The sequence below is a fragment of the Beta vulgaris genome, chromosome 8 (genome assembly GCF_026745355.1).
Source record: "Beta vulgaris subsp. vulgaris cultivar EL10 chromosome 8, EL10.2, whole genome shotgun sequence".
Classification (NCBI taxonomy): Eukaryota; Viridiplantae; Streptophyta; class Magnoliopsida; order Caryophyllales; family Amaranthaceae; genus Beta; species Beta vulgaris.
The window spans coordinates 41,104,582-41,127,915 of NC_079209.1; the positions used below are offsets into that span (position 1 = coordinate 41,104,582).

At 36.5% G+C, this 23,334-nt stretch overlaps 1 protein-coding gene and 1 long non-coding RNA gene across 2 annotated transcripts; one reads left to right on the plus strand and one right to left on the minus strand.

Moving 5' to 3' along the window:
- The first annotated feature begins 1,175 nt into the window (after positions 1 to 1,175).
- LOC125492541 (uncharacterized) lies at positions 1,176 to 1,744 on the plus strand. The gene is made up of 2 exons (XR_007269154.2): positions 1,176 to 1,212; positions 1,408 to 1,744. It is a non-coding gene; the product is annotated as an uncharacterized LOC125492541 (long non-coding RNA).
- A 6,191-nt stretch (positions 1,745 to 7,935) lies between these two features.
- LOC104901606 (QWRF motif-containing protein 2) lies at positions 7,936 to 19,289 on the minus strand. Its single transcript, XM_010689194.4, has 6 exons — positions 17,349 to 19,289; positions 12,832 to 12,951; positions 12,535 to 12,651; positions 12,349 to 12,438; positions 8,486 to 8,593; positions 7,936 to 8,392 (listed from the first exon to the last, which is right to left on the minus strand). The coding sequence occupies exons 1-6, from the start codon at positions 18,813 to 18,815 to the stop codon at positions 8,333 to 8,335; spliced, it is 1,962 nt and encodes a 653-aa protein (XP_010687496.1). The 5' UTR covers positions 18,816 to 19,289; the 3' UTR covers positions 7,936 to 8,332.
- Between the last annotated feature and the right edge of the window lie 4,045 nt (positions 19,290 to 23,334).

Genomic DNA, 23,334 nt, shown 5'->3' on the forward strand with positions numbered 1-23,334 from the left:
AGATAAACAAAGATGTTTCTACATAATGAAACCTATGGTTTTTTTTCTTAAAATTGATACAATGATACAATACTGAAACCCCAACAAAGAAGGAAACCAAGAAAATAAACATACAAAAACCTGTGAATCGCTTTTCTGGCAAGTGATGAAACTTTGCATACTCCTCTTCTCCTTGCTCTATCTTGTATAGCTGTAAAATCAAAGGCATTCTAGTCGCGATACCTGCAAACACACAATAAAAGTAGCCTAACTAAATAGTCAAGTACTCCATGTTCTATGGTTTAATGCTCTATTATGTCTACCATGAGACGTTCTGATTCGATCCTTAATCATCCTGACTCGGTTCTATCTCTTGAGGATTTCGCCATACCCGCTAATTGGTCCATGATTCATGTAAATGCATCTTCTATTATCCTTATGGTCAATGGCAGGCTAGTTGGTGTTTTACGAGATTGTGATGGAGATTGACAGCGCGGGTTTTACTAGCGAAGCTATGACATTAATCTGAAATCGACTCTTAGGCTAAACAGTGTTTTTTAGTGTATAATTCCAAGTGGCATGCTGATTAAAAGTTGTTTTGAGTGTATGTGCTGAGTGGAACTTGTCCTGTGCTATGTAACTGATGTCCTATGGATGGAAAATGTTTCCAATCTCCTTCAAATTTTAAGTAATGTCTTTATGCTTTGTAACTAAATTTAGTTCACTTGCTGATGGAGTTATGGGAAAAGATAAGGAGAATATGCCTATGGTAAGAGATGCCAGTCTATACAGTCTCCACCATCATAACACATCATATGAGCTTGCAGTCTGTCATTGGAATTAAATGTTATTAATGCTGGTTCTCGAATGTGTTGCTGCTAGTGGTGCTGAAAAAAATTCTCCTTTTTTTCCTAAAAATTTTCTTTGTATTTACACTTCAGACTGAAGACAAGGCAATGGTTATGTGCTTCGTTGAATTTAATGACTCAAAATGTGCACTTACAGCTATGGAAGCGCTTCAAGGTTAGATCTGATTTTCCTTATCTGCTCATTGTCTCCTCATTATCTTTTGTATTTGTCATGAGATGTACTATAAATTTCCCTTGTTTGATTTTTTGTATACTGCTGCTCATGTATGATTAAAATATTAAGAGCCCAAATTTTTTGGTTGATTGAGGAGTAAGTTGGCTAACAGAAGCCTGAAGGTGGTGCTAATGCACTCAATATTAACAGGTCACCATCTCTGATTTGCTAACTTGAGTTTCAGTTGTTGAATATGGTTTTTATTTTCTTTTTTTGGGGTGTTATTGGGACTCTAGACTATGTTCCTTTCTTTCCCGTGCTCTAATTATTTTGTGGGTAAATACCAACATAAAAACTTCCTATCTATTCAGTGATTGACCGTCTGTTTCCAAAATTTCATTGCAGTTTAAGACTACTACTTCATAAAGTAGCAGCCACAGACCATCACAAAGGGGAAACCCAATCAGAACAGTCTGATGCTCGAAGACTCAGCACATCTCAAGCTTTTGTGGAAAAACTATTGGAAGAGAGTCTTGCAAAGCTTCAGGAAGAGGTTTCTGGTGGTGCGGTAGCTGGCGTGGTGGTGTAGTACCTCGGCATTGGCAGTGGCTCGGACTATTATTAGATTGAAGTTGTTGTATTAGATTTTAGTTACAATGTAATTATACTATTATAGTACTAAATTTTGGTATTAGATTGTAATTATATATATTTAATTTAAATAAAATTCTCATTTGTTTAATTCTCAATTTTTGTTATTCTGACATTATAATAATTGAAAGTTAATAAAATGAATTAAATAAAAATAATAAAGTAAAACTTTGGGCAAGTGAAAGCTGATAATGATGGGTCTCTTTGAGCATTTGGTTTCAACATTTAGCGTCCGAAATTTCATCATTAGTGTCCGCCTAGAAGGTTGGACGCTAATTAGCGTCCGATCCTTATAATTAGCGACCGCTTATAAGCGGATGCTAATTAGCGTCCAACCTGCAAACGGACGCTACATAATGGTAAGCTTATAAGCGGTCGCTAATTATAAGGATCGGACGCTAATTAGTGTCCAACCTTCTAGGCGGACGCTAATGATGAAATTTCGGACGCTAAATGTTTAACGTCCGCTTAACGGACGCTAATTGGACAATTAGCGACCAGGGGTTTTGCATCAGCCTTTTAGCGTCCGAAAACGGACGCTAATCTCTTTAGCGTCCGATCCCGTGTTTTTAGCGTCCGATTTTGGCAGACGGAAAAGAGTGACATTCTTGTTGTGATTCCACAAAACAAGTGTAGGAGAATTTGAGTGGGAGGAACGAAGAGACGAGGATATGTAGAGAAAAGAGAGCATGTAAAGTGACAGTAGTCAATAGTTGTATGTAGGATCCATTTTGCATGATAGAAGTGGGATTTGTGTAATATATCTGGATAGTTTTTAACTATTGAAACATATCATTATGTTCCTTCAAGACACCCCAAATTAAGAAGATGAGCTTAATGATTACATTTTTCCTTGTATTTGATAGATTGCAAGGTGGGAAGTACGGATTAGGAGGAGTATGAAACTGGAGCTTATTTTCTAACTTTAGGGAGATCTTAATTATGCAAAGTTTTGAGAATTTGATGCACTAACAGATGAGATGATATGTAGTTTCTTCTTAAATGTTGAACAATCCGCAAATAATATTGAAAGGGATTGTTTTTCTTTTGATTATGAATAATGTCTCAAGCTCCTAAACTGTTATGACAAATCTGCCATAGAAATTCTTAAGTTTCGGTGGTATTATGTCAAGGCCAAAACAATCTGAATGGCCATTTCTCCTCGTGATCTAGATCAAGATTATGAGCCAACTAAGTTGCTGATAAAATTGTGAACCTAAGTTCCCATTTAATTTGGGGTTGTACCCCCCAGAATTGTGTCTTTTCTTTACAAGATCATATATGATTATGATTTTCCTTGCATATACATAATAAAAGAGGGTTAAAGTAGCTAGAAAATGCGAATAATATCAAAAGTCAATATGAGACAATAATTTAATGGAGGAAGTGGAATTTTCTATGTAGATGGCAACTCAATGTTACCCCAAATATGTTAAAAAAAAATAATAAAAAAAAAAAAAAATGAACTCATCAATGTTATCCCGAATAAAAGCAAAATAAAACATGAAATGATTAATGTTACCCCAAACTAAAAAGATTTCACATGACAAATTAGGGCTTTGCCTAATTCATAATCGTTCTATATAATTTTTTGTACAAATCATCAACATAAGTAATATGTCAAGTAAAATAAGTGGTATATTTAATCAATACAGTTGTATATTTGAACCATAAACATTACTATAATAATATACTAATAATCATATTATATGTTGGGTTTTCATATATATAGCACGCAAAAATGTTTCGATCAAAAGATATTTAAAATAGTTTCAGTTTAGGCATTTCTAAACAAATACTCTATAAAGGTCTACGAACGCAGACTCATTCTTTATTTTAGGGGCACTGTAGTCTAGATTGTCTGCCCCTTCTACCTTTAGTATATAATGAAACACAAGAGCAACTACTTTTTACTGAGGAGTGATAAATCACTAACAGCTAGAGGGCAATTGCCCTCTAACAAGGACCAAGTACTAAAAACAAAAAGTTGGAAGTGTTCACTTTTAAAAAACAAAAAGCACAAATGTCAAGATATAACATTATTAAAAAAACAAAAGGACAATAGTACAATTGTTTGATTTTTGCTTTTTCATTCTTCTACCTCCCTCCAAACTTTACCAAGTGAATAAATTTTAAGAATATGTCTGCATTGTTCAACAATCTATAAAATGAATTTTGAGTTCTCTAACCAATAATGATATGTCTGCATTGTTCAACAATGAAAAATACTCCAAAAAAATACTTAAATTAAATAAACAAAAATTAATTATAGCATTTGGAGTTCAAGAATTACAAAATAAGAAACCGGAATTATAGCAGACTAATGTAGCTTTACCACAAACATGGGTTGGTTTAGAATAAGCCAGTATAGTTTAAACACAAACATGGGTTAGTTTAGCATAGATTAGTGTAGTTTAACCACAAGTTTAGCATAGATTAGTGTAGTTTAACCATAAACATGGGTTGCTATATCGCAGACTAGTGCAGTTTCACCAGAAATATGGGTTGGTTTAGCATAAACAAGTGTAGTTCAAACACAAACATGGGTTAGTTTAGCATATATTATTGTAGTTTAACCACAAGTTTATCATAGATTAGTGTAGTTTAACCATAAACATGGGTTGCTATAGCGTAGACTATTGTAGTTTCACCACAAACATGAGTTGGTTTAGCAAAAATCAGTTAGTTTAAACACAAACATGGGTCAGTTTAGCATATATCAGTGTAGTTTTACCACAAGTTTAGCATAAATTAGTGTAGTTTAACCATAATAAGAATATAATCTTTCTCTTAGTTCGCCCAAGAATATTTCTTATTACTCTTTTTTTTTACATTTACTATACAAATAATAAGAAAAATCTTCTCTTTTTTTGTTGGAAATTCTATGAATTTGTCTGTCGAGTAGTTGGTAGACTAGACTACTGTTACTCCTTCAGTAAAGTTGCAAGAGGTGTCAAGTAAGCATGAAGGAGGAGAGAGGAAGTACAAAGGAGAGAGGAGAGAGGAATGAGAAAGTTGCAAGAGGTGTCAAGTAAGCATGAAGGAGGAGAGAGGAGAAAGGAATCAGAAAATTGTACTCTTCTTTTTATTTTTTTAAAGTTAAACCTTCTCACTTTTTTTTTATTACACTTGAGTCCTTGTTAGAGGGTAATTGCCCTCTAACTATTAGTGATTTATCATTCCTCCTTTTTACTTGCCTCAACTTATCCACCAGAATAATCATGATACTACTCAAATCATTCCATATTATTGGATACACTTTGACCTTGTTATTTTAGAAATCATATCAATTGATGTGGGATAGACGATAATCAGAAGTTTGTTACTTAATATGAGATAGAGGGGCTATATAGTAGATACAACTACACGTGACTTGCCAACGGTGTCTGACCTTTTCTCACAATTACATTATCGTAACAAAATACCAATCCCTCGACTCCTAGTTATCCTTGCGTTCGGAAAATAAGAAAATTTTGTATTTTCACAAATGCTGCTTTTCAAGTTACCCAAGTAATTGCTAGAGTTTATCATATCGTCTTACCTCTAGATAATTCGAATTTGGCTGCTCTAAAACAATTGCAGCAATATTTCATACAATCATGGTCCTTATTGTTTTTTGGACATCCGCAAAATTTGCTTTAATTAAAACACAAAGTATAAACTAGGGATAGTACATTCAAATGATAAATAGCGAAAAAACTAACACTAAACTGAGCTTTAACAGCTCTTACATAGCATAAAAAGTAAAACCAAAAAGACGTTGTAAACCACCTGGTTACCTTACCAGTCTATATGAAACTCTTATTGGGCAGTTGTTGGTCGGGTTGGGATGTATGTATTGCTGAATAGGACCTGATGTAATGTGATGGAGACTATTGAGATTCTAAACAAAAGAGGAACTTCAAAGATATATTCCCACATCTCATCTTGTAGAATCATATGTTCACAAGATGACAAGTACCAAGGTCCTTAAAAGAGAAATTTTCTCGGGATTCTATGGATTGAACTAATAAAGAATTCACTTCCTTTTGTGACCTCAGAGGGTTGTCTTAGGTTTCTCCATACGAGGCTGAAACTCAAAACATGTGGAGATAGAAACTTGTGCCAAATTAAATTGGAGGGCCTCAACAAGATGCAATTTTGAGGTACATTGAAAACTAACGTCATCCAATGAACTTGGGGTGAATTGAATTGTTTTAGTACATCGCGCACATGATTCGAAGATCCAAAGTTGCAATCCTTAGTATAGAAGATCGAACCACAGCACATATGATCTGTAAAAGAAATTGTGCACCATCTTATGCTCCAACACTTGAACCCCTAAAGTTACACCTACCAAGCTAAGATTTGACAAACTCCAGGAGTGATTTCCTATTGACCTTATTTCCTAGATCTTTCCTTGTCATAGGAAAACTAGCTACTTTCTATTGTTGGCCTATCACTTTCCAACACTTAATAAAGCCTGAAAACAACCATAAAAAAACAAGGAGAATTGGGGCTGGTTAAAACTAAAAATGTGCTAAAACAAAAATCTGAAGTAAGAAAATTGATGAACTAACCACCAATTTCAATGGACAATAACCTTCGACGTCTACTCTTTCCCTTATCAAACTGAAGGAAGATCTAAGAGTTGAGACAATGCAGAAGACAACTTCTTCGCTCGAAGAAAGGTGGCTTACTCGCGAACTAGGAGGCGAGGAACAAGGAGTCGAAATGGGAGCGGGAGAGGCTCAACAACCATCGATGAGGCGGCAGCTGTCGAGCCCCTCTTGGCTTTATCACGCCACTTCTTTTCTTTTGAGGGGGAGGTTTCGTCTCGATAAAATTAAGTTCCACAATGCCTCTATCGTGGTCTTTGGAAACCCCTCCAGCTAATTGTTAGAAGTTAAATTGTTAGAATGGTAATACTTTCATTGGAGGATTTGTTGTTTATCTAATATACTTTATCCGTTCAAAAATAAATGAAACACTTTACGCCATTTAAAATAAATGCAATGTTACTTTACATTGGATGGGTCATCTTCATCACATGAATCCCTTTTAAATAAATACAATGTTATTTGACATTTACTTCTCTCTACCTCTCTCTTCATCACATGGATCCCTCTTCTTATTTTTCTTTATCTCTCTCTTCTTTTAAATTCTCGTGCCTTCCCTCTACGTTTCATTTATTATATAACGGGTGAAATATATATATTTTGATGACGATTTATAGTGATCTTGTTGCATAAGATTAATTGCCTAGACAAGTAATCTTTCTGTTTGCTTAAATTATTCTTTTTTTTCTTTTAGGTCTTTCTAATCATGATTCTTGTGACATGAAACAAATCTTTAACTTCGATCTTAAATTCTTTGTCCGCCTCTTTTGCCCCGGGCTATTAGCTTATATCTATTGACTAGCTAAATGTCTTCTACTGTGGTTCTATTCTTTGAAACTTAATTCTTGTTTAAAAATTTGATCTGATTAATTTGTAGATTAGAAGATAATCTACTTTATATAGTGTCTATGCTTGTTTCCTTTCTTTTGGGAATAGCTTTTAGACTTACCCAACATCACAAGATGATCTTACTAATTAGTAGCCCAAATCTTTTGGTTATATAACTAGTGGTCACTTCAATTTTTAAGATATAATTGAAGGGCACAAATTTCACTCTTTGCATGAAGATGTGATAGGAAAAAAAAACAAGGTTCCTACGAGATGACATCCAAGTATTCCTTCTATCAAACCACCCAGCACAAGCCTTAGGAGATGACATCCAAGTTTACCTTCTGTCGAACCACCAGAACAAGCAAATACAAGGCATTCAGTTTAGGCAGGCAAATTCAGGTTAATCCCCTTGGGAAGTTCGCAGTTATAAGGATACATAAGATGATTTGAGTCAGACTTGCCACAGACGGCTACCTGTCGAGACTAGACTACCACCAGAACAAGCAGCGCCTAGACTACCTGTCGAGAAGGATGTTTTGAAAGGTGAAAATGTCCTCCCAGTCTAAGGAAGATGATGCTCTGACAGCCAGGTGTTTCTGGGAGAACTGGTCTTTAACCCATGATTCTGAGCTTGAAAATGTACGAAGAAATGAAATAAAGCAGAAAGGTGAGAGAAAATGCCTGAAGGGAAACGGAAGCTCCAAATTTGCCAGACTTGCCACATAGTTACCAGATGTTAATGATGGATGTCTCACTGTTTTATGTGAACTTCATCAAGTATATCATACAAGATATATAACTAACACCAACTTACCTTAAGACTTGAACTTCTCAGGCTCGATGTTGATATCAGTTCATGAATTTCAAGGCAATCATTTAGGCATTAAATTTTGCAGGCAATGGCATAGATACATACTACTAACTATTCAAGTAACTCAGGAATTACGCTATTTACATACATGTCATAATTCACCCAAGAAATGGAACAGAAAAGAAAACTAACCGTGGATACAACTAGTTACACGGAGGAAAAGATTGCTACTGGAGATACATACTGCTTTTAGAAGACACAAAACACAACTTGGCACATCAAAAAAATATGCCATTGACGAGATCCAATAAAGTCATCCATCTCTTCTCATTATCTCCTGTTGCTGCTTCCTTCTACCATCAGAGAAGCCGTCTGTGTGTGTGTTAGCATTTTTTTAAAATCAAATTGTCAAGCCGTGATTAGTTCTACAGACGTGTTGTCAGGCTAACTGTGAGCGGTTAAGCTGCAATGTATGTGTCCTCAAGCTACAATCTTTAACCTGCTACCCAACAATAAACTTGTTTCAGGAGAATGTCGGATTAAAATTTTATATGCATCAAGAGCAGAAGAATATCAAGTTTCACGATTTAACCTGCATGGAAGTTAACATGGACAACACTTCTTTACATTTATCCAGCAAGTTCTTTTCCTTTGCAGCAACTTTTGATAGTTCCGCCACCAAGGAATTCACTTCCTCCACCTACAAATTAAGACAACAATATAAGCTCGTCCAAATAGGGGGCCCATGTAGATTTTAAAACAATGAACATCAACCATAAGGATATCCAACATACAAAGGAATTATGTGAAATACCCGAAAAAGTCATATACCTCTGGTCGGAGGTCTCCATAAACAAGTAACATCCCAGTAATTCTCAGCTTAAATTCATTTTAGCTATTCCTCAAAGCAGGGGCAGATCCGAGGAGATCCCGGGGGCCTTGGCCCACCCTATGGATCCAAAAATCCAATAAGTTTTTTTATCATACTAGTGTTGCATATATCTGTTTCAGCACAGGCGGGGTAATGTACTTGCAAAACAAAAGCGAAGCGATCATGTTGATCTCGTGGTCGAATCCCCGCATTGGCTCTTCTTTTCCCTCTTTTTTTCTTAACTCTTTTACCTTTTTCTGTGACCCTAACTTATTTCATTTGTGCGCTTGCTCTAATGCTCTCTGCTTATGTTTTTGCTTAGTTTTTTTTTCCTTTTTAACTTTTCATTTATTTTTAACAATTTAAGTTTTGTAGTGAGTTGATTTTTTTTTGTAAGCTTATCTTTCTTCTACCATTCTCTAATTTGACTAGAAGGCCCAGAACTACATCTCTCAGCTTCTAAGTTCTAATATAGCATTTCAAAAGTATTCTATATTTGTTATTTTTTATTATTGTTAAAAAGAACATTTGTTTGTCTTATAGTATATTGTAAACATTATTCCTTCATAAATTATTTGCTGATATTAAAATAAAATCAACGCATACTAAATGTCTAATTAGTAAATGCCTGTTCTAGATTTTCTAGATTTACGAACTCTTTATCTATATGTTTGTTTATGCTATTATATGTTCTTATATTAATTGGTTTGATTGGAAAATTATCCTCGAGACAAGAATAATAATGGATTAAAAATTTGTATTCTCACCTAATACTACTTCCGTTTCACAATACATGCACCATTTCCTCTTTTGGATGTTTCACAATACATCATTTCTTCTTTTGGATGTTTCACAATATATCCCCTTCTTTAAACATAATCACATGCGTTTGAAATGCAATCACAAATTCACAACCCCCTTTCTCCTCACCCTCGGTTTGTTGCCATACAGAAATTGTACATGTATTGTGAAACGGAGGTAGTATTTCCTTAAAATTATGGGTGCTCAAATTTATTATTAGGCAAAATAATATTTTATTGGCTCCCTCAAGATGTTGAGATTAGTAGCTAACTTTGTACAGGGTGCTCAAAGAGTCAAGAATTGAGCTCTACACCTCAAGATGTGGATGTGGTAAAGACAATTACTCAAGTCCCTTCAGCAAAGAGTGGAAATGGAGATAAGTTGAAGGTGTTAAACACAAAGTGCCCCTCAATAACAAACCCCATGATAGTAAAACCAATCTTTCATTAACGAAAAAAGGCTCTTTTGTTCTTGAGAATTCCACATGCAGATATGGAAAAATTGAAGCAGGGGGATAACTAGCAATTTTTCCATCTTTATTCAATGTACTTTTGAATGTTTGCACCTTCAACCACGAAAAACCAATCTTGAACCACCCCCCCCCCCCCACCCTCAAATTATGAAGTAGCAGTCTCAAGCTCAGTATTCCACAAGTAAAGCCCCCAATGATGTTAGTTTGCAGGATTCCATAACTTAAGACGAGGAGAGAGGATTTGGTTGACCTATCAACCATCCTTGCACAACAGCACTAAAAAGTCTAAAACAAGGAGGATTTAGTCAATATGAGGAAACAGAGTGTGCTCAGTCGTGCATACGGTAGTTTATTGAAAGAGTGATGCAACAGAGGCTTAATTTGACCTAACTTGGGAAGTGGACAATGGCAATGATTGGCACATCAAGAAGTGTAAATTGTCTCGCTCACAAGACCATTGTGCAGGTATGAGGAGAAAGTGTGGTGATCTCCCAATGATAGGATCTCTATAGTCATCCAAGAAAGACAAATACTGGTATAGGCAATTATGTTGTTGAAGTGTACTAACTGTACTTGTGTTAGTATGTCTGTTCTTTGCATTGCAGTCTTGTTGAGGGTAATCATAATCTTGCCGCTGAAGCCAGAGAAGAAAGCGACTTGTCTGTTCACATTACTTCTATCACCAAAGAAAAAAATAAGCAAACAACAGAGCATATTACTTATCAGCTAATATTTGTTGAACTTACGTAGCTTAACTTATTTTGCTAAACTATACTTATTGTGCCGACCTTAACTTATGTTTGCTACACTTAATTTGATTTTGCTGCAATGGACTTAATTTGGTTAAAGCATCATTGCACCAGTGTTCTCTCAATTCGTGGGGGAATTAGGTAACACTGAGTTGCACTAATTATTAATATTTTTGGAGAACACGAGATATTTATCTTAGCTTAAGTGCTTACCATAGCTTAACTAATATCTTGTTGTTCAGATATTTATAAGTTGAACAACTCATAACCTAAAGAGCAACAAAGGGGTCTCTGTATTAAACCATATTTTTCCAAGTACAATATTGGTACCTAATTACTTTAAATCTTGATCATACATTAACCATAACCATCACCAAGTGTATGAATAACAGAATATTGCTCTTTCATCAATGAAATGAAAAGAGATTCATACACAAATTGAAATTTCTTAAAGTTCAATCAGAATTTTCATGGGAAATCACCTTTTTATGATCAGTACTGACATGGGAAAAGAAAGAACTCTAGGTTTTCTAATACAAGAATCTCTGCCAATCCCTTGATATCACGTGCAAAAAGCCTCCTTATAAAGATAATTCCAGTCATCTTAATGAATCAAATTGTTTTGTTATTTGAGTAAAGTCTCTAAAACAATCCTCAAATTCTAAATGCTATATAGTTGGAATGTTCATAGCAATAGTCATTTCATAAACCATCATTACACCTAAGAACCAATTTTATCCTCTATTTACTCATTGACATCTCTGCGTAGATAAAATAAAATGGACCTAATGGATTTTCCCCTCTGCAACAGACTTCCCACAAATCCAACTATCCAAATCTATCTAATTGAAATAGTGAGACGAATTGACCAGCACTGTTTGTAGATTGTGAGTCTTAACTTCCTATTTCCAACGGCATTTTTCAACAAAGACTAACCTGTTGTTGGCACTTAGCCAGTTTTCCATGTCCGTAACCTTTCCAATTCATCTTTTTTTCCAGGACACCTCGTATAAATCAACTACAGCATACTTGCTGAATATGTCACTTAAAGGTTTCTTTGCAACTAAGCCTATGTCCTTCACACCCAGATATTTCGTATCTGAACTTATTCCCCCTTATTGGAACGTATCTGAACACTTTGGCTGTTACCTGATCTTATCTAAACTAATTTTCCTCAAGCATATTGTTTTGTGGTGAAAGAACAGACTAAGTCTTTATTTGCTGCTTATAAATGAATAAGAGGAATGGGGAGCTGACAACAAAAGAATAACATGAAGACACACATCGGACACCAGTCAAGGAGCACAGAGACCAGCATGTTCAGATAGCTTTCTATATTCTGAAGTCCCATCACCATCCCTAAGGTTTTTTATCTTCTCCTCCATGAGCACTTCCATGGGAAATTTACCTGGGGATAAACCTTGCAAATGCAAATTTTTAAGCAGCATGATAGCCACTTAGTCCCTTTAAAGTTTTTCTTTTGCAGTCTCAAAGCTTATTTCAGCCTGCTACAAAGCAAAGAAGCTAGTAGCAAGGAGACATATGATAAGCAAAGAGTGTACCTTTGTTAAGAGAGAGCATGTTGAAGAAGCCATTGCCTGCATTACATCAACTGCTGAGCTAACAGCTTCCTTCACACTCTGAATATCAACCTGCATTTATAAGCAAATATAGAAACATCATCACAAAATTCTATGTATTGTATGCATTCTTCTGCCCTTGTATATTAAGTAAAATGTATAACATACAGCTGCTCCCCCAACTACTGGAAGGCGGAGGGTGCTAGCCTTCAATGCTGCAATAGCTCCTTGCATGGAACTGGAGTGGTCTTTATCTAGAAGGGACCACTCTTCCAAATACGATATCTGCAAATGAAACAATGTCGGTTAATCAGTTCCTCAAGCCTTCAACCATTGACCCAAAACATAACCACATACATTAACTAGGAACTAGAAACTTATTAAATTAGGGAGAGTAAAAAAAATGAACAAGAATATATACATTATTATTTAAGACAAGCACGAGGTGAAGGACATAATTCTTACTTGTCCCCGAAGGATGTAACTCAGCTTCAGCTTTTGCCTCAGCAGCTGTACTTGTGTTCTTTTATGTCTGACAGATTCACGTAGAGCAGTTATTGTTATCCACGCATTCCACAAATTCTTCTGCAAGATCCAAATGCATCTTATTGTATATGGTTATCAGGAATATATGAACTTAAATGGTTTAACAAAATTTAGAGAACACTTCGTTTCTTTTCAGGATGCGCCTAAATACGGACAACTGTCTTATCGTTAGAAAGCTGATTACACTAGCCTTCTGCTAAACAGCTGTAAAGTGAATATCACTTACATCATTTATATTAACTTCCTTTTCTTTTTCTATTTACTTTTTCCTTGAGGTAATAAATATCCAGTCAGAGAGGAGAATTCTAGTTAGAGACTTAAAACTATCAAAAACTAACCTGGACCCAAACCCAAAGATGACTCAAACCGATTGAAACAGAAGAGATAGTTACCCTAAACTGACCTCGAACAGACCCAACAAACCCGCATCCAAGTTGGTGCTATAAGTCAGCGCACTTGAACAGCACCTGAAACCTGAGGACCTTATAGTTAGGTACCCGGCCCGTGAAAGAGACAAATCCTGTTAAACCCAAGAGGTTCCATTATTAATCCCACGTGTTGTTGACCGACCCTAGGCAACCCAAAGCATGACACGTTGTTAATTAACACCTAGACAACCCAAAATAACTTGAAATCTCTTCATCGTACTTGATATCTCATGTTACCAACCAATATTTGATACTTCCTTTCTTCAATCCTAGTGTTATGTTAAGAAGGGTATTATTGTTGGGGAACGAGTATATAACTAGCTGTCTGACACGGGAACCTATGTCTAGAATAGGACATTGAACATGAAGCATTATTCCTCATTCTTGATAATTTTGTATTTTCATCACACAATTAATCACACTTTAGGACTTAGGTTGATATGTTTGCTAGTTCTATTCAGAATTCTAAACTCAAACCCATTTTAACTATATAGTGCATGATTTTCTTCCCTTCCCATCTATTTTTATAGACATCCTCCAGAAATGTGGATCAAGATGATTGAGGTGTTGGGGCCAAAATCTGTGTCCTGTAAGAATAACATACCCTAGTTGAGTGTATATGACACATGTACTATATAAGATAATAGAAAAGTCGAAGTAACATAGTCCTAATGTAATGATTGTCACTCTCTAGGCACTACTATGAGCTCCAATTTCTTTTCCCTTTACTATTACTTGCCTATAGAACTTTCTTTCATTTTTATACCAACATAGTAGAAAGCCAAAAACAATAGCTTACTATAGGTTCACAAGATAGTACATGCAAATGACCTTGTACACAGATAGTAAGTTACACAAAGAGAATTCCAGACATACATCTTCAAACAAAAAATGAGCATAACAGATTTTGATCCTACTCCACATATCTAATAGTTACAAGTCATATGTAACTCGCATGTGCAAAGCACCCCTCTACAACTCCATCTTACTGAAAACCATTGTTTATGCTCATATGAAAGGTTTACAAGCTAAGAAAAAATTGCTCAATCTAGTATTACTTTTTCTATTTCCACTTCAATTTATTTATCAACACAAAAGTATTAACTCAACATGTCGTGGATGGGTGGAAGTGTCACGTAGGGTTAGCCCTTCCATCTTCGACCCACATGTCGTGGATCTCATTCTTGCCAAGGGAGTGGGGGTTTTGGGTAGGTTCTAAACTATAGGTCCCATGCTAGACAATGTTGTTGTAATTTCACCTACCAAAATTTCCAAAAAAAATTACTACAACTTGAACCTCACGTACAAGTTTTTAGTAGAGTGCACAAGGCATCCGGATGAACCGAAAAGTAAAAACTATATGCACTTTTATCTCCAAGAACAGCAAGAATAACCCAGGGAGATGCAGATGCAACATGTAGAGTTTTATACCTCCCAACGAACATTATATCCTTAATTATATATAAGTAAAAATTATAAAAAGTTTGTATTTTAAAAGTATATAATATATATCGAAACGAATCTAACAAGATTCAAAGGGACTGTGTTTATCCTTGGGTTTAAATCATAACATGACCGATGATCAAAAGGGAGTGTGAATAATGTGAAAAGTCCAAATGTTGCGATTTATTTGGAAAGAAGGAAGTATCAAATAAAATACACAAAGTAAAAATATGTGTCAACTGTCAAGCATTCAGGTTTAGGCTCCTTTCTTGATCCTTTAGAAAAATAATTCATGTAGTGGACCTGCCTAGTGACTTTAAAACTTTAGGGTTGGCTTTTGCTGTGTCTGTGGTGCACAATGACAAAAAGCTTTACGGAAACTTATTTAACATAGAATTTATTTTTATTTTTTATGTTTAAATTTAAGTTGAACAAAGGAAATACTATTTCCTAAAACAATTTCATCCAAGTCCACTTCCTAGGAAGTGCAAAAACTGTTGTTTAGTTGATTATCAGAACCTACCTAAAGGCACCTAAGTAAGAAACTTTTTCGATATTGAAGAAAGTAGAACTTCCTCTTAAGTACAACTTCCTATATATTCTCGAACCAAACAGCTTCACATTCTTCTGCTTCTCAAGAACTTATACTTTCCCAACTTTTATGTCAGCCACACAAGCACTTGCTACATATTCAAGGAGATTATCTAACATGAAAGAGATAATCATCATCACAATCTTTTTTATAGAAAATATAGCACTAAGGAGTAGGGAAGAAGAAGAAGAATATAGATGTCAATGCTTCCCCCATTCTTTGACGAACTACTCAATTATTATACAAATACCGCTTCATGCAATAAGTGATAGAGTGTAAAAGTTGGTTCATATGCTATCTTTATCATAAATAATGAGCAACTTCCAATATTTCAAGATAGAGCACACGGAAGAGAGAATGTCGGCCAGAAAAAGTAAGATATCATCTATTGCTTGCTAAAATAGGTATAACGTAACGAGAGTAGTTCTTCTAGCAATGGATGATTGAATAGATACAAAAAAAGAGTTCATTTGTTCTTTGCGCACGAGCTCATCATTAACCCCCTCATGTATGGTGAAATCTAAAATCAAAGGGGAAAAGATAGATAGACAGATGTTATTACTCCATAAAGCGGAATCTGAAAATGCAGTGATATCATAAAGCGGAGACGAAGGAACAAGTTTATTGACTGCCACTTGCTCTTTCTCTCCCTCTTTGGAGTACATTCAGTTATCCGACTGTTATCTTTACTTTCACAAAAACAGTAGGCTTCATTTCACAATAAAAGAGTACAGGACACCTAAATAACAGAATAGAGTCTGCTTTGCCTAACAATGCAAAATAAGTGGCAAGCCATCTCCTCAGTAGCACTAGGCACTAGCTGTTATCTTAAATTCCTTCACTATTGCTAAGCTTCAATTTTCAAACGTTTAGATATGAGAATTATTCTCTAGCATCAAGAATAACTTTGTCAGGCCTAGGGAAGACAGAGCACGAAAATTTATCACACCAAAGCCCAACCAGAGTTCCAATCTTTCAACCAAAAACCGAAAACAGAGGCTTCTTCTTCTAAGCAGGTGAAAATCACTAAGCACGAAATCAATGGGCGACCCCTAGTCAGGAGAACACTTTTAACATGGGCATACCCAACTGTTACAGTCACAGAACCAGATAGACTCCTCACAAATGACAATAGAAGGTTATTTATAAAGTTTGAGGTCGATTCGGTTCAACATATTTTTAGGAAAAAAAATAAAGAGTTCCAAAAGGTTAAAAAGTATAAATATGAAGAAAAATTCAGGAAAGTCAGAAAGTTCTGAAAAGTTGAAGAGAAGTTCACAAAAGTTTAGAAAACTTCACAAAACATTAAGATAAGTTTGGGAAAAAGAGTTGAATGGAACAAACCCATAGTTTCCCCTTCCCATATTTATTTCGTCTCAAGATAACAATAAGACCACTGATAATCCTAGGAAAAGTCATCTATAAGAAATGATAGCCAAACAACATAATTATATTATTTTGCTATTTTTGTTCTTGAACTTGAACTTATTTCAGGAACTGGGAATTTGTCTATGATTGCCATTTCTAGCCAGCTGCCATGCAGTACAGATGGTCACCAAAGCATGAATAATAGAAAAACAAACACACATTTGCAAATGATGGAAACCAGACAAAGCAAAAACGAAATAGTGAAGCAGAAGCCTATGTTCACCTAAAAAATATGTGAAACAGATATTGCATGGTTGTATTAGAAGTGGTTAATACATTCAGTCAAAACCATTTTACTTCACTTTCTCCCTTCATGTTATAAGCTCTATTAAAAAGACACTAGCATGCAGTTATCCTTGCAGTGATATCAGATACAGAGTAAATGTTCCGATCCAAATAGACACAGTATCCAAATACTATTTCTTATTGCCTTATTGGCTAAATCTGTTAATCAAACTACGTATCTTTCTTAAAAGAATGTACTATTGGTAACATCAGGAAAAAAAAAAAGTCAAAAGATGAATTCACTGATGATGGTAGTGTACCTCCGCATTTCGTCTTTGCAGTGACAAGGCAGCATCTGTTCTAGCATTTACAAACCGCCATTGCAAGTGTCTGTTATAAAGAAGTCTCAGCTGGTGTGCGTCAACAATTCGATTCTCCCCAACCTTCCCCCTTCGAACATCAACAGCAAAGCTTAGAACAGATGGTGAATCCCAAGGACTACTACCATAAGAGCTACCCATGGAAGTTCTTGCCCGAGATGGACTTAGTCCTCTCATCGGTGAAGATGCTGGTGTGTTCATAGCTTTACTAGGTGAAGCTGCCCTAATAGCTCCTCGAATAGGTGATGACATTGCCCTGGGCGATGACATAGGCCCATCACTGAACTTTCTGGACTGGCTCAACTTGGGAGGGGCAACAAACTTAGATGTAGGACTTGATGACAACCCCAATCCAGGATCCTGTAGTCGCCTTAATCGCATATTCGTCTCCTGCCAGAACCTCGCCGAAACTACAATGCCACGACCTCCATTACTCCCATGAGACCCCCCACTAACATCCTGTGCTCCAGAAGTGCTACCAGAAGAAACACTGTCAGTATCAGAAGCCGTAAGATCAGAAGGAACAGAAGAGTCATTCACTGAATTAGCATCCATGGCACCCCGAATCCCATTCAGAACCCTTCTACTCTCGTCAAGCAACGAATCCTTTAAAGCCCTATTCACAACATTAGATCCAAGAAACTCCTTACTCTCAGGGTTAGAATAGTCTAAACTCCTTGACAGCATATTTAACTGCCTGGTCCTAGCAGGCCATCGTTGCTGATCACCCGGCTTTGAATTCGAGTTCGAGTTGTTCGAGTTATCAACCTGATCTCCTCCTCCATCAACCTTCCCCCTTACTGGGGTACCTCTTCTCCTCTCAGGTGTGCCTTTCCTAGCATTACTATTAGTATTATTATTATTATTACTACTATTACTACTATTACTACTAGCTTGATTCACAGCCTTTGTCTTACTAATCGGTAGCGAAAATGATTCCCCTTGGAAAGAGACAGATAAACTCCTACTTGAGGTGACAAGAAGCTTAGTGGCAGCTGAAATTTCACCAGCATTGCCAACAGGTGTAGGTTTTGGGGTCCCAGATCGCCTTCGGTCCACAGATTGAGACCTTTTAGGGGTAGATAAACTCCTATTGGTGTTCCTCGTTACTACAGGGGAGGGAAACCTTCTAGAAATCGACGACGACGTCGATGAACTCGATGTCGAATTCGTTGTAGTTGTACCTGTTGTTGTGCTACTATTTGAAAACGATGAACTAGTTGAAGATATTGACATGTACCTTGACTGAACTTCTCTTGCCCTAACTCTTCTCGACTGATGATGATAAACTCCATTTTCTCTCTCGGACGGCAACAATGGCGGCCTACTATGAGCTCCACTTCCTTGTTGAGATGAACCTTTTGATGGGTCTTGCAAAACTGTGGAAATGGCAGCCACCATTATCATCTAAAACATCAAAAATTACAAATTACCCTTCTCAAATTCTCAAATTCGGGGGTTCAAACCATAAAATCTGCACAAAATGCGTGAAATCCCACAAAAATGTGAGATACCCAGATGAAGATTCGAGTAGATTTAGCATTCCCAACCCACAAAACAACTATTTTTTCAGCAATAAATTTGTGGGTAATTAAGAATCTTCTGTAAAATTTACTTGGGCAAAAAACCCAGAACAGATGCTGTAAAATAGAACTAGATTCGACACTTGTTTGGTTAATTTTCCGGCGATAAAATTGGAGGAAGAAGAAAAGGATGAATGCAGTGAAGAAGAGTGGGGTCGGTGAGGGTGAGAGGAGAGAGAGTGAGAGAGAAGTAGAAAAGAAATAGGGGCAAAGAAAGCACAATAAAAAGGTACAGTGGAGTTTTTAGTTTGGGTTTTGTGAAATCTTTGGAGAGACGTTACGTTAATTGACAGTTTTGATTATATTGTGTTAAGTAGAAAAAGATCAGGGGTTTTGGGAGTATTATAAAGCTTGACATTTTGTTTTTCTGGGTATATTGAAAAGGACTTCAGTATTTAGTGGTGGATCCATGTAGTGTGTATATATGGTTTGAATACAAAAGGTCTTTTCAAAATAGTTTTTCTTTCTTTTCCGATTACTATATTCAATTTTTCTAATTTAGTTGAGCTGAGACTTGAATATTTATACAAATATATTAAAACGTGTGCGAAAACAAAAAAAAAAACTAAATTAAGAAATAGCATAGTATAGGGTTTGATCCCAAAACCTCAAGTACATATACTATGAGTTAAGGGTACTTGAGGCAACTGAACTTTGAAGAAAGTTTCAGTTAGGGTACTGAACTTTCAAAAGTTCCAGTTAGGGTACTCAAATTGGACGGACGTTAGTCTAAGGTACTGAACTTTGCTTTCTACCGTTAACAGCCCAAAAATTAAAAGTGAAATGTGATGTGGCAATAAATACATAGTGACGTGGCAAGAAATACAAAGGGACAGTTAATTCAGTACCCTTTAATTCAAAAAAGCTAGCGAAATTCTTCAACGGTAACAAATGAACATATATATTTTAAACTGAACCATATTAACAGACATATTTGAACATCCAAAAAATCCTCTCTCAAGAAATCAGGAGCAGCAAAAATAACAACTTCCACAACACGAAAAAAATCAGATATTGTTGTTCATCCATCAGCAGCAAAAAAATAACAACTTCGTCACCTTCAATTAATCAGGTACAAAGCAACTGCATTAAGGAAAATTATACCTAATGCTAATGTTTTTTTCCTTTTACGAATGTGAATTTTAATTTTTAGTATTTTGTTCACCTAGGCAGCATAATGTCAAGAAATAGCTATGGTTCCATCTCCCAATTCCCAAAAGATGTCATTGTGGGTTTGTTGTAACCAAAATCAGAGCCTGGACAAGGGACAACCCTGGTAGAAGGTTTGTAGCATCCCCTGACTACGATGTTGAGACTGATACAAGGGTGTGATGTTGAAGAGCCTATAGAGTGGTAGAAATTGTGATTTTGGGGTTAATGGAGGAGAAACAGGAGCTTAGAAGGGAAGTGATGTTGCTAAGGCACAATCTGAAGACATCAAATGAAAAGGCAAGGAAGATTGAATCAAAATATATCATGTTAAAAATGAAAAAGGGTGGATGTATGAGTGTTAGGGCTTGGATTTGTGTACTCCTTTTGGTTCTTGTTTGTTTATGGTACAATATATAACTATGTAAGGGGTTTATTTAGGACTCTAATTACTATATCAAGCTATGTACTAGCATATTATTAATTAAATAAAAGTTACCTTTAAACTAAATTCTTCTTCGTATCCTTTTAGCCATTGTTAGGTCCTGAATATAAAGAACCTAATTCAGAATACATGAACAGATTATAAGGTAAGAAAATGTGAGGTAATTCAATCAAATCACATACCTGTAAGGCTTGGCTAGTTATTGTTTGTGAAGGTTGTGAACCCTTCTCTTGTTGTGACTGACTGAATGAGTAGTCTTGGCTGAATGAATATATTGTTTGCTCACCCTCATAATCTGAATAATATGCTACTCTTCTTTGTGGGATTGTGTGATTGATTGGTTGACTTGGTGGTTGACTTGGTGGTTGACTTGGGGCTTGACTTGGTGGTTGTTGTGGTGGTTGTTGTGGTGGGTGTTGTGGTGGCTGCTGTGGTGGTTGGGGTTGGAGAGTAGCAACTCTTTGGTAGCCACTTGGGTAGGTGTATACCCTACACCTCTATGGTGCATGGGTACATTAGTGCTCCCACTCTGTGCAAAGACTCTGTATGTACATTCTTGCAACCTCTTTTGTTATGCCCTTGAAGACCACATAGGCTGCATATCATTAATAAGCCTGTTCTTTTCAATTTCCCCGTAATTGTAACTTCTCCAACTGTCTTCCTTCTCTTCATTTGGCGCCTGTTGTTCACTTTCTTGAGTTTTGGTGCAATGACCAAAGTTTCTGAACTAGGCCACTCTTCTGCTCCATTTAGAGGCTCCAACAAGTAGTCATATGCCTTCAAATACACTTCTTTTGTGAAGAATTGGTTAACATAATGTTCTGGTTGGTCAACTTTGTTCCAAATTGCAACCACTGCATGTTTGCATGGAATCCCATTGATTTGCCATCCATTACAGCTGCAAGTTCTGGCTTCCAAATTGACAACATATTTTGTTTATGTTGCCCCTTCCCTCACCCCATAACAGAACCCCCCATCCCAGAGTCCATTCCATCCCCTAGCACCAATCTTGTGCTTCTCAACTTGCTGTTGTATTCTTGGACACAACAACATCTCTTTCTTACCTATTTCATCCCTCTTCTTGTGAAGCCTCTCCATTAACCCCTCCCTGATGTCTCCAACATAGTTATGAGAGGTTTATGCCTTGAGTTCAATATGTAGGCATTGAAAACCTCACTCATGTTGTTATCCACACTATCACAACAAGACAAAGGAGTGTAGAAGGCTCTACACCATTTCTTGTAGTTCCTATTTAGGAGATCATCAGCAGCTGCAGTAGATATTATCCTCATCTTTTCTATGTTAACAAAAATTCATTTTCTGTTGTATTGCCATGATCCAGAACAGCTTCCTATACTCTAGACCACCACCAAACACCCCTCTGAAGTTACAGTACACACGCCTTGCACATACCCTTATCTCAGCTTGGGGAAACATATCTGACACAGCTCTCAATAAACCTTCTGCTGATCAGACATGAAAGTGTAACCAGCACCTTCATTTGATCTCAAATCCTCCCCTAAAAGTGTCAAAAACCATGTCCAACTAGAAATAGATTCAACCTCTACTACTGCCCATGCAATTGGGAACATTTGGTTGTTCCCATCTCTCCAACAGCAACTAAAAGTTGTCCACCATAGGGTCCTTTTAAGAAACAACCATCAAGAGATATAAAAGGCCTACATCCAGCTAAGAACCCCTTTTTCAGTGCCTCAAAACAAATGTAATTCTTTCAAAAACATTTCCATCCATCTTAATTATGACTGTATTTCCCGGTTACTTCTTTGTATCTCTGCAGCATACCTTGGCAGCAAGGTATATTGCTCCATATACTCCCCTACAATCAAACTTTGCCCCCTCCTCCTAGCTCTGTATGCTACAACTCTGCTCACCTTAATCCCCCACTCTAGCCAGACTGTCTCTATTATATCTTGTAGCCTCATGTAAGGATTTATTTTGAACTTCTCTTGTAATTTTTAGCAATCCAAGAAGCTCTCATGTATTTTTTTTTAGGGGCTCTTCCACAAGTGTGATTGGGCACCAAAGTTTTCACCATAAAGTTTCTCTTACTTCTCCAATGAAGCCCAAATTCTCCAAGGACATCCTTTATCCTTGTTGATGCATCTAGCCCTACCCTGTTGGGGTCATTCCTATGAATGGTAGTTCTCTCCCAATCTCAATTAGTAGATAATGCTTTTCTGAAAGTCTTTGCATTTTAAATGTTGACCTACAAAAAACTTACATCAACTCCAACATCCCCTCCATCTACCCCTTTGCTGAACTGGGTGTTTTTGTTTGAAGGTGCAGCTTCTAAGTACCCATACTCCTCATCTTCATCTTCACTAGGAGTGTCAAGATCACTATCCCCTTCAAAGTCACCTCCAAACAAATTCTCACATAAGCCCTTACTTGCAGATACTCCCTTTAACATCTCTATTTTCTCATAAGACTGTTGTTTTTTCTAGTCATCACTCACTTTGGTCCTAGCATTAACAAATTCATCATCATCCTCGTATGTGCCTTCTGTATCATAATCGATATCTACATGGGTATCATGTCTAGTATGGCCAGTATTTTCAGGAGACCAATGCCTCATCCATCACACAACACAATTGCACTAAGGACCCTTCACCACACTGACTTGACCCAACTCCTTCCATCCATTACCCACCCCAAATGGCCTAACCATTGCATTTTCTGTGTACACAGGTACAAGCTTGTATTGTAAAAACTTTGCTAAGAATGGATC